The sequence below is a fragment of the Pongo pygmaeus genome, chromosome 1 (assembly GCF_028885625.2).
Source record: "Pongo pygmaeus isolate AG05252 chromosome 1, NHGRI_mPonPyg2-v2.0_pri, whole genome shotgun sequence".
Classification (NCBI taxonomy): Eukaryota; Metazoa; Chordata; class Mammalia; order Primates; family Hominidae; genus Pongo; species Pongo pygmaeus.
The window spans coordinates 137,361,241-137,378,554 of NC_072373.2; the positions used below are offsets into that span (position 1 = coordinate 137,361,241).

Genomic DNA, 17,314 nt, shown 5'->3' on the forward strand with positions numbered 1-17,314 from the left:
AATTTTATACATTAGGTTTTCTCTTTTTAAATATTAGAGTGTGCTTTGGGGATGCAAATTTGTACCGTTTTCACAATTGAGTTTATAGTTGTTATCCTAAGATCAATAGGATAACAAATCACACAGTAGGCTGTCTTGGTGCCTACTATGGCTTCTGTCATTTCGTGGCACAAATAAAGTTTTGGCTAAATTATTATTTGGTTGCTATATGGCCTTTTGCCCTGATGAGCTGTTTTCATCTATGAGTTGATGGGAAGGACTTCTTTTGCCTGGAAGCAGCCATAAATGATCGCCTCCTGCTTCTCTTTTTTAGGTCTCTTATGCCATTCAGCTTTTCTTTCTTGGGATTCTTCTCTCAACGGTAACAGCCCACTGATCCTTTCCGTAATATCATTTCTAAAGGAAGTAAGTTCTAAAAGGGGAAAATTATTGGCAAATGAAAAGAAAATGAGAGGTATCTTGAGTTTAATAAAACTCTTGCCCCTATTCAGCACTTGTAATGGAATCTTTGTCCTTTTAGATGCTCCATCCTCAGGTTAAGTGGCTTAACTATGTCCTTAGAATTGCTTTTCCATTTTATCCTTTCCGTACATGGAATTTTCCTGCTAAATTGAAGTGGAGGAAGTGGAGACAGAGAAAGAGCCATGTATATATTGAGGGCAGGAGGAAATGCTTGGGTAACCAAGGAGGAGAGTGGTACCCACTACCAGGATCTGGACAGGATTTTTTTGTGTGTGTACATATGTTCGTATGGATTGCCATATATAAACCAGTGTTACCTTTGAACAGTATGTACATTTTCTTTTTCAGCTGAATTTGTTGTATACATATCTGCTTAGGAGGTTGGCATGGTTTATAACAAATATGTGAGCATATGTATAATTCATTGAATCTTAGAAAAGAGAGGGATCTTAAAGGCTTTTTTCTTCCTGGTTAGCCACCTAAAACAGAAGCTTACCCTTAACCAACTCTTGACATTTGGCTTTTGCAATTGCCACATTAATGTAGCTATTGGTAGGGAATGTACTGCTCTTTCCTAGGCATCCTATTCTATTTCTGAATAAGCCAACTATTAGAAATTCTACCTTGAACGCCTCTCATTCTATTAACCCAGCCATTTACCATAATTTTGTTCCTGTGGTGCTAGTCCCTCTTCTGTAACAACACTCTTTAGTGGTTTGACGAGAGATCGATCAAGGGCCTCACTACATTTTATTTATGCTAAATACACCCAGTTTTTGTTGAATTGTTAGTCATGTTACAGGATTTCCCTGATCATCTAATGGACATGTTTTAATTCCTTGACTTGCATATGTTTTTGACTAAAACCCCAAGAAAGAATACATTTTACATCCTCACTCAATACACCCATATACATACATACATGTAGGATGTATTTTTAAAATAACAAAAATTTCATTAGGCAGCATATCTTTAATTTGATATTTTTGCTCTTTTTCATTTTTGAAACATGCTGGTTGATTTTTGTCACTTCCTGATGGGTCTCAGTTTGGAACACTGTTCTGATTTGTTCATGCTGCAGAACTGAAATAAACAGTTTGCAAAAGCTGGGTATTAGGGTATTGTTGCTAAAACAGGTTTTACCTTTAATTCCTCAAAGAGAATATTCTGATGATGATTATTAGGTAAATCCTAACAGAATTATTAAGTTCTCAGTAATGAATACAGTGAACTAAAGTATATGCAACTTTTATTTTTGTCCTTAGGTGGCGACAGACAAAGTTGCAGAAAAGCTGAGCTCTACTCTCTCATGGGTGAAGAACACAGTATCGCATACAGTCAGTCAGATGGCCAGTCAGGTGGCAAGTCCATCTGCTTCATTACATACCACATCCTCATCTACCACACTATCGACACCAGCCCTTTCACCATCTTCCCCTTCACAGTTGAGTCCAGACGACTTAGAACTCCTGGCTAAACTGGAAGAACAGAATAGGTGAGTGAGGTTGCTTGGCTTTTTTCTCTCCAATTATCATACAAATCCAGCCATTCATATTTATTTACACTAGAATTTTTTTTTTCTATTTTTTGGTTTCTTATTTATCAAAGTTACTTACAGAAGTGTTCGTCTTTTTTTGGGGGAGATTGGTCTTAAAAGAGACTAACATTTTCTTCTGGCTCAAATAGCTTTAGAGATTTGTTTTCTTAATATAGCAAATTCCCTAAATCCTTCTTGAATTTTATCAATTTTTTAAAAAGTAAATGAAACTATCACTTTTTAATTTTAAACTCTCTGAACAGTCTCCTTTAGTAAAAGCATAAAATAATTTAATCCATTATAGATATCTGATTTGTGGTTCAGAGTGGGAAGTCTTTTCATAAATTATTCATAGAAAGCAAAATATCCTTTTCTCCTAATGGTATTAAATAGAATACTTTTCTGCTCTGCTAGGAATGCATATTCCGGACTCTGTGTGTTTCCTTACCATGTTATTGTCAGAAGCTCTTTAGGGCATCATCTCTTTATATATTTATTTATATTTATAAAATATATATTATAATAGATTATATTATAATAATATATAATATATAAAATATATTATAGATTATATTATAATATATATAAAATATATAATATACTTTATAATATGTTGTATATAACATATTATAATATAATATATGTTATATAATATATGATATATATGATATATAATATATATTATTTATATATAATATATAATATTATATATAGTATATACATATGGAAGAGTACCCTTTTGTGCTCAGTCAAGCTATATAATGCTACTGGCTTAAAATCATAACAAAAGTAACTTTTAACAGGTTTTTTGATGTATCGTTGTAATCAACTATGCATACTTAAACTGTACAGTTTGATACATTCTGACATATGTATACACCTGTGAGATTGTCACCAAAATCAAGAAAATGAACATCTCCATTATCCCTGTCGCTGTCCCCAGGCAGCCACTGTAGTTTGCATTTTCCAGAATTTTGTAGAAATGGAATCATACAGTATGTAGTTTTTTTGGTATGGATTATTTCACTCAGCATAATTTTGAAAGTCATGTTATAGCACATATCAATAGTTGATTCCTTTTTATAGTATTCCATCATGTGGAAAATCATAGTTTATTCACTCACCTGTTGCTATTAAATGCCATAAACATTTGTGTTTAAGCCTTTGCATGGATGTATGCTTTCATTTCTCTTGGAATGGAATGATCGGATCATATGGTAGGTATATGTTTAACTGCCAAACTGTTTTTCAAAGGGCCTGTACTTTTTGATATCCCACCAGCAGTGTATGAAATTACCAGTTCTTCTACATCCTTGCCAACACTTGGTATGATCAGTCTTTTTAGTTTAAGCCATTTTATTAGGTATTAGTATCTCTGGTTTTAATTTGCATTTCTCTATTGGTTTTGAGCATCTTTTTATGTGTTTGTCATCTGTATATATTCTTTGATTTTTTAAAAAAAATTTGATTATTTGCTTTCTTATTACTGTGTTTTAAGAGTTCTTTATATGTTTGGGGTAAAAGTCTTGTATCAAGCACATGACTTTCAAATTCTTCCCCCAGCTGGCAGCTTACCATTCTCTTAAAAGTGTCTTTCAAAAAGCAGAAGTTTTATCTTATTTTATTTATTTTTGAACATTCCAAGTTCACTCCTTTAAGTAAATCTAAAGCCACTATACATGTCCATGACAAGTAGAATAGAAAAGAGACAAAGGATAAATAGAAATAGTTTCTGTTGGAGGTGGAGCTTGCAGTGAGCGGAGATCATGCCACTGCACTCCAGCCTGGGCGACAGAGTGAGACTCCGTCTCAAAAAAAAAAAGAAAAAGAAATAGTTTCTGTTCTGCTTATAGTAGTATTTTTCTGGGTGTCAATAGAAAACATCAGTCAAGAGCATTTATCTGAATTTGTTGGTAAAATGTAGTTACTTTCGGCAAGTGTTTTGCTTTGGTATTTATACACGGACTGTAATGAAGTTGAGCTATCCCATCTTCTTCATTTGTAACACATTCATACAAACAAAAAAGATGAATCCTACTGGAAGTGGGTCTTTGTCAGAAATATGCCCCAATGCAGTTAAATGATACCAAGAAAATCATTTTCTCATCCTAGGCCTAACATTCTTCATGCAAAAATTAGGAGATTGAATGAATATGATCTGTAAGTTCCTACAATTCATGTATATACATCAATTTATACATCATGATGTAGGTAGACAGCGAGGCTGTACTTTCTGGCCCCCAAGATGCTAGGCGTGGCCATATAACTTGCTTAAAGCGAATATGGTGCATGTGTCTTGTAAGAGAAAACTGAACTTTCTTTCATTTCTTTCTTCTTCTGCCAAAAGAATGACAGCGTCCCAAAAGGGACTTTCCTTCACCTTTGATCCTGGAGTGAAGATGACTTTGAGCAGTGCTACAGCCAGTCAACAGCTGACAATACTCACCAGGAAATACACCTTTGTTGTTGTTAACTGCAGCATAACCTAATGAAAGCTAATTAATTATAAGAATTTGCTAATAATTGCGGATCAGTACATAGTTAAAACACAAACACTCAAATTTAACAGAAAGCTGATAATGTAGGGCGCTGTGGCTCATACCTGTAATCCCAGTACTTTGGAAGGCAGAGGTGGGCGGATTGCCCAATCTCAGGAGTTCGAGACCACCCTGGGCAACATGGTGAAACCTCATCTTTACTAAAATTAACAAAAAAAAATTAGCTGGGCGTGGTGGCACGTGCCTGTAGTTCCAGCTGCTCGGGAGGCTGAGGCAGGAAATTGCTTGAGCCTGGGAGGTGGAGGTTGCAGTGAGCCGAGATCGTGCCGCCGCACTCCAGCTTGGGCTATGGAGTAAGACTCCGTCTCAATTAAAAAAAAAAAAAGAAAAGATGATAATGTAAAATATGACATCAGTGGAAATAAGTTAAAAGCAACTTTTAAGAATTAAAAAAAAATTGTATTTGTAGTAAAAGAAATTGACTTAACCATGTATGTAGAATTTTCCTTGTGATTTCTGGCCTGAATCCTTGAATGACTATTCCAAGTAAGACTCAACATTTTTACAAAATTATCATTCATCATTAAGATATTCCAAGATTATATTTCCACCATTTTATAAAGGACAATCCAATTTAGCAATCCAGGTTTCCAAAGTAAGTTCTAAGGATAAGGCTTCTCCTGAAGTAATGTGACACAACCTTAATTTCTTAGCTGTTAATTTTTTTTTCTTTTTTTTAAAATAAAATAGAGATGAGGTCTCACTGTGTTGCCCAGGCTGGTCTCAAACTCCTGGGCTCAATTGATCCTCCTGCCTTGGCCTCCCAACGTGTCAGGATTACAGGTGTGAGCCACTGTGCCTGGCCTGTTAGTGTCATTTTTTTTTTTTTTTTTTTTTTTGAGATGGAGTCTCACGTGTCTCCCAGGCTGGAGTGCAGTGGTGTGATCTCTACTCACTGCAATGTCTGCCTCCTGGGTTCAAGCAATTCTCCTCCCTCAGCCTCCCAAGTAGCTAGGATTACAGGTGCCCGCCACCACGCCCAGCTAATATTTTGTATTTTTAGTAGAGACGGGGTTTCACTGTGTTGGCCAGGCTGGTCTCAAACTCCTGACCTCGTGATGCGCCCTCGTGATTCGCCCTCCTCGGCCTCCCAAAGTGCCGGGATTACAGACGTGAGCCACCGTGCCTGGCCTATTGTCATCTTTAAGACTGGCCAGAGAAGTGGCAAAGTCTGTGACCTTTCTGATGCTTCATCCATGGAAAAGAACATTGGTTTGCCCTTCTCTTTGCTCCCTTTAGGTAGGAAAACTTGAAAGCAAATAGTTTCTTCCTGTGGCAGTGATTTATCCCCATCAGCATATATCCTTAATTTCAATGCAATTCCTTTGCAGCTGTTTCACTATTTTTTGTCACCTTACCCTTGTTTGTTTGCTGTCTCTCCTGTTTTGGAATCAATGTCTTTAACAAGTTACTGAGTGGTAACTTGTGATCTGACTGATGATGGTGTCTCAGGCAAAAATTATTCTCACAGTAAGGAAGTATAACTGCCACAAGTTTTTCAACACGGTCCTTGAATGAGCATGGATAAAATTTATGTTTATGTCTTCCGTCTCTCATTGATTACAGTCATCTCAGGACAACCATGAGACTGCCAGCTTTTGTGTTCAAGGCAAAATATTGCTGAGTATCACACACAAATGAAAGAAAATCTGGCAGTGCTGCCCAGTGTTCAACTGTGCCATCTCTCTCGTGCCACTAAAGAACAGAAATGTTAAATTTTGATTAAGTTACAATTTCAAATTGTTCTTTTATGGATTGTGCTTTTGGTGATCCAAGATTATACAGTTTCTCTCCTATTTTTTTTCTGAACGTTTTATAGTTTTAAGTTTGACATTTAGCTCTGTGATACATTTGGAGTTCATTTTTTGAATATGGACATCTAATTATTCCTGTACCATTTATTGAAATGACTGTTCTTTCTTTACTTAATTACTTTTGCATTTTTGTCACATATCAGTTGTCTATATGTGTATGAGTCTATTTCCGGGCTCTATTCTGTTCTGTTGGTCTATATGTCTATCTTAATACTAGCACTATACTGCCTTGATTATTGTAGGCTTATACTGAGTCTTGAAATCAGATCGTGTTAGGCCTCCACTGTTGTTCTTTTTTTTGGCCTATTTTTGGTCCTTGGCATTCCCAAATGAATTTTACAATCAAGTTGTTAATTTCTACAAAAACGCCTGCTGAAATTTTGGTTGGGATTGCATTAAATCTCTAACAGTATTGCCTTCCTCCCCATGAACACAATGTATTTCTCAATTATTATTTGTCAATGGTATTGTTTTTGTAAACTTCATTTTTAATTGTTCATTGCTAGCGTATAGAACAATTGTCAACACCTTCTGTGTTAAAAAGAAAATACAATTGTATTTCTTTTTTTGTTTTTTTGAAATGGGGCCTCACTCTCTCACTGAGGCTGGAGTGCAGTGGCGCAGTCTCTGCTCACTGTGACCTCTGCCTCCTGAGTTGAAGCAATTCTCCTCCCTCAGCCTCCTGAGTAGCTAGGATTATAGGCATGCACCACTATGACAGCTAATTTTTGTATTTTTAGTAGAGATGGGGTTTCACCATGTTGGCCAGACTGGTCTCGAACTCCTGACCTCAGTGATTTGCCTACCTTGGCCTCCCAAACTGCTAGGATTACAGGCCTGAGCCACTGTGCCTGGCTCTACAATTGTTTTTCTTATATTGATTCATGTACCCTGCAGCTTTGCTAAACTCAGTTATTGTTTTGGTAGTTTTTTTTTGTTTTTTGTCTAGATTCCATTAGATTTTTCTATATAGATGAGCCTATCATCTGTGAATGAGAGCACTTTTGCTTCTTTCCAATCTGGATGCCTTTTATCTATTTTCTTGACTATTGCTACTTATTGGGAACCTCCCATATAAGTTTGAATGGAAGTGGTGAACAGACATACCTGTTCTTTTTCTGATCTTAAGAAGAAAGCATTAAGCTTGATGTTAACTGTATTTTTTGGATATGCCCTTTGTCAGATTGAGGAAGTTCCTTTTTTTTTTTTTTTTTTATTTGCGAGAGAAGGTCTTGCTTTGTCACCGAGGCTGGAAGGCAGTGGCATAATCATGGCTCGCTGCTGCCTTGGTCTCCTGGGCTCAAGTGATCCTTCCACCTCAGCCTCCTGAATAGCTAGAATTACGTGCATGCATCACTACACTTGGTTAATTTTTTTTTTTTTTAATATTTTTGTAGAGACGGGGTATTGCTTCGTTGCCTAGATTAATCTCAAACTCCTGGCTTCAAGGACTTGGGTTCCCAAAGTGCTGGGATTACAGGCGTGAACCACTGTGACCAGCCCCTTTCCATTTCTTTCTTTCTCCATTTCCTTCTTTCTTTCTTTTAGAGATGGGGGTCTTGCGCTGTCACTTCGGCTGCTGTAGTGCAGTGGCACAATCAGGGCTTGCTGTAGCCTTGACCTCCTGGGCTCAAGTGATTCTCCAAGCCCTGCCTCCTGGGATTACAGGCATGTGCCACCATGCCTGGCTAACTTTTGTACTTTTTTGTAGAAACGGGGTTTTGCCATGTTGCCCAAGCTGGTCTTAAACTCCTGGGCTCAAGTGATCCTCCTGCCTCTGCCTCCCAAATGCCTCCTGGCATTACTGGCATTAGCTATTGCACTTGACACCTCTTTCTGTTTCTTGTTTGCTGAGAATTTATGTAAAACAGATTTTGGATTTTGTCAAATGCTTTTTTTGCCTTTACTGAAGTGATCATTAATGGTTTTCTTCTTTCAGTCTGATAAGATGGCAAATTACATTGATTTTTCAATGTTCAACCAACTTTACATTCTTAGGATAAACCCCACTTCATCATTATATCTTGTCTTTGTAAAGTATTGGATTCAATTTGCTAAAATTTTGTTTCTAATACAGTCTGCCCTCCATATCCATAAGTTCTGCATTTGCAGAACCACAGATGGAAAATATGTTTTAAAATAAGAAATAACATACAACAATAAAAATAATATAAATAGAAAATACATATAACTATTATATGATGTTTACATTGTATTAGGTACTAAAAGTCATCTGGAGCTGATTTAAAATATAAGGAGGATGCGCATAGGTTATATGCAAATACTATACCATTTGATCTAAGGATTTCACTACCCGCACATTTTGGTATCTTTGGTATCTTTGGTATCAGGGAACCAATTCCTGAAGGATACGGAGAGTTGAATGTATTTGCATCTGTGTTCATGAGGGAAATGGATATGAAGTTGTCTTGAAAAGTCCTTGACCTTTATTGGTAATATGTTGTCACCTTGTAATGTCTGTGTGACCTTTCTTTTCTAATAAAGTCATTTAGTGCTATATAGTAGTCCCCCCTTATGTGTGAGAGATACTTTCCAAGACACCCAGGAGATACCTGAAACTGTGGATAGTTTCAGACCTCATTGTCATCAACTGAAACGTATTTCTGTTCCTGACTTCTACTCACAAATTTAATTCTGTTTTCATCTTAATTAAGCATTTATCATACATTGTGACCATAACTTTTGTAGTTTGAAGTGCAAGAATAAAATTAGTATAAATTTATTTTTCCTTTACAGTTTCACAGATAGAAGATTTATTCTTACCACAAATCTTAGCAGCCTCAGCATTCAATTTTGTTTCTTTCCTTATTAAGTAGAGAACTTTCACCTTCTCACTTGAAGGAAGCACTTTAACAGCTTCTGTTTGACATATTCAAATTGCCAGCATCACTACTTTTGTGGTTTGGGGCCGTTATTAAGTAAAATAAGGGTGGGTTGAATGCAATCACTGTGATATCACAATAGTATATCTGATAACTGACTCAGATAGGTTACTAAGTATTAGCCGGCTGGTAGCACATACAGCATGGATACACTGGGCAAGGGGATGATTCACTTCCCAGGCAGGACACAGTAGCATGGCATAAGATTTCATTGTGCTGCTCAGAATGGTACACAATTTAAAACTTTTGAATTATTTACTTCTGGAACTTTCTGTTTAATATTTTTGGACTACAGTTGATTGTGGGTAATTGAAACCATGATTGGCTGGACCCGGTGGCTCATGCTTGTAATCTTAGCACTTTGGGAGGCCGAGGTGGGCAGATCACCTGAGATCAGGAGTTCAAGACCAACCTGGCCAACATGGCAAAACCCTGTCTCTACTAAAAATACAACAATTAGCTGGGCATGGTGGCGGGCGCCTGTAATCCCAGCTACTCCAGAGGGTGAGGCAGGAGAATCACTTGAACCCAGGAGACAGAGATTGCAGTGAGCAGAGATCGCGCCTCCGCACTCTGCATTCTAGCCTGGGCGGCAGAGCGAGACTTTGTCTCCAAAAAAAAAAAAGAAAAGAAAAAAAGAAACTATGGCAGGATGGCAGGTGAAACTGTGGATAAGAGGTGACTATTGTTTGTATATCTTTGTTGGCTTTCTGTTTACATGTTATATCAGATATTGAGAGAAGAGCAGTAACTTCAAATTATAATTATGGATTTATCTATTTCTTTTTAAATTCTGTCTTTCATGTAATTTGAAGGTCTATTTTAGATATATAAACATTTAGGATTGTTATATCCTCTTGTAAAATGACGTTCTTTATCTTTGGTAATGTAACTGTTTGCTTGGAAATCTACTTTATCTTATATTAATATAGTCACTCTAGCTTCCTTTTGAATAGTGTTAACATCTTATGTATTTTCCCAGCCTTTTGCTTGTATTCTATTTTTTTTTTGTTTATCTTTAACTTTTTTTTTTTTTTTTTGAGACAGGGTCTCACTCTGTCACCCAGGCTGGAGTGCAATGGTACGATCATGGCTTACTGCAGCCTTCATCTCCCAGGCTCAAGCAGTTCTCCCATCTCAGCCTCCCAAGTAGCTGGGACTACAAAATTTTATTTTTTTTTTAGAGATGGGGTCCCACTGTGTTGCCCAGGCTGTTCTTGAACTCCTGGATTCAAGCAATCCTCTCGCCTCAGCCTCCTAAAATGTTTGGGTTACATGTGTGAGCCATCATACCTAGAAAAAATCTTTGAAGTTTGTCTGTTAGTAGCATATAGTTGGGTCTTGCTTTTAAAAATACAATCTGACAATCTTTTTCTTTTAATTGGGTTATTTAAACCATTTTATTTTTTTAAAAAATTGAAGTTTTATTTTTTGCTCACATTTACATTCATCTCAGTTGGTAGGTTGGATACATCTTTGCTTTACTCTGCTTTGTTTTGTGACCGCAGCTGGCATCTATCTGGGATAAATCAGACTCATGACAGACAGAAAAGAGATCTAGTTGAAATACCTTAAAGCATCCCCTAGGGAGTGGTATACATAATTTCTACTTAAATTTTATTGGCCAAAGTAAGTCAGATGGCCAAACCTTTTATGAGCGAATCTAGCAGGGATGGATCTAAAATTCACACTTTTAAAGGGTACAGTTTAGTGGTTTTTAATCTGTTGACAAATTTGTGCCATTATTACTACTATCCAAACTCCCATTCAGAATATTTCCATCACCCCAAAAAGAAACTCTGTACCCATTAGTGTCCTCATTTCACCTTCCTTCCAGCCTCTGGTAACTACTAATATATTTTTTGTCTCTATGGATTTGCCTATTCTGGATATTTCATTATGATGAATACAATAAATGGTCTTTTGTAACCAACTTCTTTCACACATCCTAATGTTTTTGAGATTTTTGAGGAAAATAGGTTATTTACATTTAAGGTGATTATTAATATTGTTATATTTAAACTTGTCATCATCTTATATTGTTTCCTTTAATTCTGCCATCTTTGACTTTATTGAATATTTTTATGATTTTGTTATAGTTCATTTATTGATTTGTAAGCTATAACTTATTGTAATGGTTGTGTTAAGATTTATAATATAAATCTTTAACTTATCAGTCTGCGTTTGAGGGTTATACCACTTCACATGTACTGTAAGAACCTTATAATAGCACACTTGCATTTCTCCTGTCCAGTCCTTTGCACCAGTTTTGTCATGCATTTTACTTTTATATATGTTATAAACTCTATACTACATTATTTTTTAACTCAACAGTCAGTTGTCTTTAAATGAGATTGAAATAATAAGAAAAAACTTTTGTGTTTACCTATTTAGTTACCATTTCTAATGCTCTTCTGTCCTTTCTTTAGATCCAGATTTCCATCTGATATTTCCTTCTTGAAATACTTTTTCTTTAACATTTCATGTAGTTGGTGGTATTGGTGATGAATTATTTAGCTTTTATATGTCTGAGAAAGTCATCATTTTGGCTTTGATTTTTAAATATATTTCTTTGACTATAGAATTCTATTTAATAGGTTGACAGTTTTTATTTTCCAGATATTTTAATGTTGCGATTTCATTGATTTCTCTCTTGTGTTTTCAGTGAGAGATTCGATGTGTTCCTTACCTTTTTGTTTGTTTGTTACTCTCAAGCACGTTTGTTTCTTTGTATATGTCTCTTTTCTCTGCTTTATCACTGGTTTTAAGCAATTTGATTCTGAAGTGTCATTGTTTTTTCCATGTTTCTTACATTTGTGATTTGTTGAACTTCTTATGGATTTACAGTTTTCTTCAAATGTGGAAATTTTGGAGCCAATGTTTTCTTCAAGTAATTTTTTGTCCCTTTCTTGCCTCTTCTTTAGAGACTCTAAGTACACACATATTAGGCCACTTGAAGTTGTTCCACAGCTCACTGATGCTTTGTTCATTTTTTGGAAAGTTGCTACGTATTCAGATTCACTAATACTGCCTTTTGCCATATCTAAGTTGCTATTAATCCCGTCTAGTGTATTTTTTATCTCTCACATTTTGTTATAGTTTTATGTTTAGAAGTTAGAGCTGAGTGTTTTTTAATATGTCTCTATTAAACTTTTGAATATATAGGATACAGTTAGGATAACTTTTAATGGACTCTCTGGTAATTCTAACATTTGAGTTAATGCTGGTTTGCTTTTGATGGATTGATTTACCCCCCACCTCATTGTTGGTTATACTTTTCTTCTGCTTTGCGTGCCCGATTTTTTTTTTTTTTTGAAACAAAATCTCACTCTGTCACCCAGGCTTGAGTACAGTGGCGTGACCATGGCTTACTGCAGCTTTGACCTCCTTGGCTCAGGTGATCCTTCGACCTCTGCCTCCCAAGTGGCTGAGACTACAGGTGTGTGCCATCATGCCCTGCTAGTTTTTGTATTTTTTGTAGAGATGGGGTTTCACCGTGTTACTCAGGCTGGTCTCAAAGCCTGATAATTTTTTATTGAGTACCTGAGATTGTGAATTTTATCTTGTTGTGTTTGACTATTTTCTATTTTCCTATAAATATTCTTGAATTTTGTTCTGGCATGCAGTTAAATTACTTCAAAAGAATTTGTTCTAGAGTAATACAGAGCCTAGAACTACTATTCCCCACTACTGAAGCAAGACCCTTTTGTGTACTCTTCCCAATGTGTCTTGAAACAGTAGCTTTTCCAGTCTGGCTGGTGAGGATAGGTGTAATTCTCTACCCTGTGTGAATGTTAGCCATGGTTACATCTAATCTTTTCTCATGGTTGATTCTCTGGCCACGGATAGTTTCCTTACATGAATGCATTGATCAGTTCCCAGCTGAATATTTGATGGAGATCTACCTATCTCTGAAGATCTGTGTATAGTTCTTTCATCTCTGGTCGTGACCTGTGAACTCTAGCCACCTTGGTCTCACTGCCATTGAGTACCTGAAATATGGTTTATTTGACTTGCAATGACTCTCCTCATCATCTCCTCAATTCAGGGAGCACACAAGACTGTATCTCAATTTTCCCCACCTGTTATAGGGCCCAGAAACTGAATTTCAAGGTGGTTAAAATGGCAGTCATAGAGTTGACTTTACTTATGTCCTGAGTCTCAGGAATTCTTCTCCAATGCTGCCTGTTGTCTAAAGTCTTTTTTTTTTTTTTTTTTTTTTTTTTTTTTTTTAAGACAGGGTCTTACTCTCTTGCTCAGGCTGGAGTGCAATGGTGCCATCACAGCTCACTGCATCCTTGACCTCCTGGGCTCAGGTGATCCTTCCACCTCTGCCTCTCGAGTAGCTGGGACTATAGGTGTGTGCCACCATGCCCAGCTAATTTTTGTACTTTTTATAGAGATGGGGTTTCGCCATGTTGTCCAGGCTGGTCTCGAACGCCTGGGCTGAAGCAGGCTGCCCACCTTGGCCTCCCAGGGTGTTGGAATTACGGGCATGAGTGAGTGTGCCAAGCCTAAAGTCTTGAAAATCATTGTTTGATATAATTTAATGTATTTTGTTCAATATTTTTTGGTTTCAGGAAAGAGGGTAAATCTAGTCTCTATTATTTAATCATGGCAAGAATGAAATAATTTTTCATATAAAGTTTTGTATTTTCCTTTGGCATGGTATCGGAGGAACCAGCCCCCGGTATTTCAACGTAGGTTCTTTTCCATTTTCCCTAAGTGTCGGCCGGTCTGAGAAATAAAGAGAAGAGTACAAAGAGAGAAATTTTACAGCTGGGCCTGTAAATCACGGGGGTGTCATCACATATTGGTAGGACCGTGATGATGACCCCGAGCTGCAAAACCAGCAAGTTTTTATTAGGGATTTTAAAAGGGGAGGGGGTCGGACAGGGAGTAGGTCACAAGGATCACATGCTTCAAAGGGCAATAAAAATCACAAGGCAAGGCAAAATTAGAATTACTGATGAGGGTCTATGTCCGGCTGTGCACGCATTGTCTTGATAAACATCTTAACAGGAAACAGGGTTCGAGAGCAGACAACCAGTCTGACTAGAATTTAACAGGCTGGAATTTCCCAATCCTAGTAAGTCTGAGGGTACTGCAGGAGACCAGGGCGTATTTCAGTCCTTATCTCAACTGCATAAGACAGACATTCCCAGAGCAGCCGTTCATAGACCTACCCACAGGAATTGCATTCCTTCCCCAGGGTTATTCGTTGCTGGGAAAAGAATTCAGTGATATTTCTCCAACTCGCTTTCTGCAAGAAGAAAAATATGGCTGTGTTCTGCTCGACCTCGCAGGCAGTCGGACCTTATGGTTATTTTCCCTTGTTCCCTGAAAATCGCTGTTATTCTGTTCTTTTTCAGGGTGCACTGATTTCATATTGTTCAAACACACATATTTTACAATCAATTTGTACAATAGTGATCCTGAGGTGACATATATTCTCAGCTTATGAAGATAACAGGATTAAGAGATTAAAGACATGCCTAAGAAATTATAAGAGTATTGATTGGAGAAGTGATAAATGTCCATGAAATCTTCACAGTTTATGTTCAGAGATTGCAGTAAAGACAGGTGTAAGAAATTATCAAAGTATTAATTTTGGGAACTGATAAATGTCCATGAAATCTTCACAATTTATGTTCTTCTGCCTTGGCTCCAGCTGGTCCCTCTGTTCAGGGTCCCTGACTTCCCGCAACAGCATGGGAAGAAGTCTGAATAGAATTAGAAAAATTGATTTATATTATTTGACAATTAGATATTGGAGTTAATATCATATATAAATATATTGTGAATGTTACTTCTGCTTAGCTTTGAAAAAATTTACTGCTGAGGTAATTATTGAAGTAATTTTATAATTTTACTGCTGAGATAATTTTTACTTTAAATAGACCTGTCCTCAGACTTGGTCCCTTCCTATTGAGATGGAGACAGACAACAGTAGCTTGAAGGAAATTCACAGGGAACAGGATTTAGGAACTATAGATTTTGAGTCTGGCCTAATTGAGCCCCAGGAATAGGACCTAATATCAACTCATGCAAACCTGGTGATAGAAAATACTGCTCTCTTATGATCATTTCCTAGAAAGACCTTTTAAAGGTTTTCTTTGGCTCTCAGCACTCAGTGGGTAAGGTAGAAAGCTGGGTGTGCCACATGATAACTTTTTGTGGGTTTAGTGTGTGTATATGTGTTTTGGTTTTAACTTTTTACACCTTTCTTTACTACATTTGAAAGATTTTGAGCAAATCCTCTGGTCAGAAGTTTTGGGAAGAGATAGTCTTTTAAAATAATATGTAGATTTTCAAAGTTTCTTGGATAAGATGAAATTAGAAGAGGATCTTGAAAGATCAAAGTGGAGTGTTAGGTTGTGTGAGGGCTGTTATGAGCAAATAGGTTCTCAGAAAAGGAAATGAAAGGGACTATTAAATAGAGCAAAAGGAGATATGTGATAGAAAAATAGTGGGAAAACCAAACACTGCATGTTCTCACTTATAGGTGGGAATTGAACAATGAGAACACATGGACACAGGAAGGGGAACATCACACACTGGGGACTGTTGTGGGGTGGGGGGAGGGGGGAGGAATAGCATTAGGAGATATACCTAATGCTAAATGACGAGGTAATGGGTGCAGCACACCAACATGACACATGTATACATATGTAACAAACCTGCACGTTGTGCACATGTACCCTAAAACTTAAAGTATAATAATAATAAAATTTAAAAAAAAAGAGATATTGATCAAAGGATATGAAATTTCAGTTAGGAGGAATAAGTTCAAGAGATCTATAGTATAATACAGTTACTATTGTTAATAACAGTATATTATATTCCTGAAAATTGCTAAGAGAGTAGCTTTTGTGTTCTCACCACAAAAAGAAGTATGTGAGGTAATGAGTATATGAATTAGCTTGATTTAGCCATGTGGTACATGATAAATATATACAATTTGTATTTGTCAACATAAAATATAATTTTAAATAATTAAAAAAAAGAAAAATAGTGGGACATGAAGTTTGGGCAGGACTGACAAAGCACTTATAGACAGTGCTAAAGCATATAAAGGATTTTTAAGTGTTTAGTTGGTTATTATACACAAGGATGAAGTAGTTTCCAGTAAAGATAACTTCTGGTATAGATTTTGTAAGTGACCAAAGTTGAATTTATTTTTATGGTTGTGATCAATAATTACTGTGCAACTAAAATACACAAAGCGTTATATTAAAATTGTTGTAGGTAAGGTGTGGGTATAGATGAATTGCTTGTTCCCAAACAATTCACAATTTACCCCAGAATACCAGATGTATTTAATATATATGTTGACAACTAAGGAATAATTACTGGAGTTTTTTTTTAAATTATTGTTATACTTTAAGTTCTAGGGTACACGTGCACAATGTACAGGTTTGTTATATAGGTATACATGTGCCATGTTGGTTTGCTGCACCCATTAACTCGTCATTTACATTAGGTATTTCTCCTAATGCTATCCCTCCCCCAGCCCTCCACCCCCTGACAGGCCCCAGTGTGTGATGTTCCCCTCTCTGTGTCCAAGTGTTCTCATTGTTCATTTCCCACCTATGAGTGAGAACATATAGTGTTTGGTTTTCTGTCCTTACCATAGTTTGTTCAGAATGATGGTTTCCAGCTTCATCCATGTCCCTACAAAGGACATGAACTCATCCTTTTTTATGGCTGCATAGTATTCCATGGTATATATGTGCCACATTTTCTTAATCCAGTCTATCATTGATGGACGTTTGGGTTGGTTCCAAGTTTTTGCTATTGTGAATAGTGCCGCAGTAAACATACGTGTGCATGTGTCTTTATAGTAGCATGATTTACAATCCTATAGGTATATACCCAGTAAAGGGATCGCTGAGTCAAGTGGTATTTCTAGTTCTAGAAGCTTGAGGATTCGCCACACTGTCTTCCACAATGGTTGAACTAATTTACACTCCCACCAACAGTGTAAAAGTGTTCCTATTTCTTCACATCCTCTCCAGCATCTGTTGTTTCCTGACTTTT

General features: G+C 36.7%; 1 protein-coding gene and 1 pseudogene across 12 annotated transcripts in view; one reads left to right on the top strand and one right to left on the bottom strand.

Annotated features, from left to right (window-relative positions):
• The window catches only part of EVI5 (ecotropic viral integration site 5), a 284,357-nt gene that overhangs the window by 52,405 nt on the left and 214,638 nt on the right, over positions 1–17,314 (top strand). For 11 of the 12 annotated variants that reach the window (XM_063664744.1, XM_054476264.1, XM_063664759.1 and 8 more), the window contains exon 2: positions 1,728–1,957. The exons of the other annotated variant lie outside the window; for it this stretch is intronic. In XM_063664744.1, the coding sequence (XP_063520814.1) occupies positions 1,809–1,957 (149 nt within the window). In that variant the 5' untranslated portion in view covers positions 1,728–1,808. The remainder of the gene's footprint in view (positions 1–1,727; positions 1,958–17,314) is intronic. 12 annotated transcript variants of the gene reach the window in all.
• Positions 5,035–12,315, bottom strand: LOC129012476 (AN1-type zinc finger protein 1-like; annotated as a pseudogene).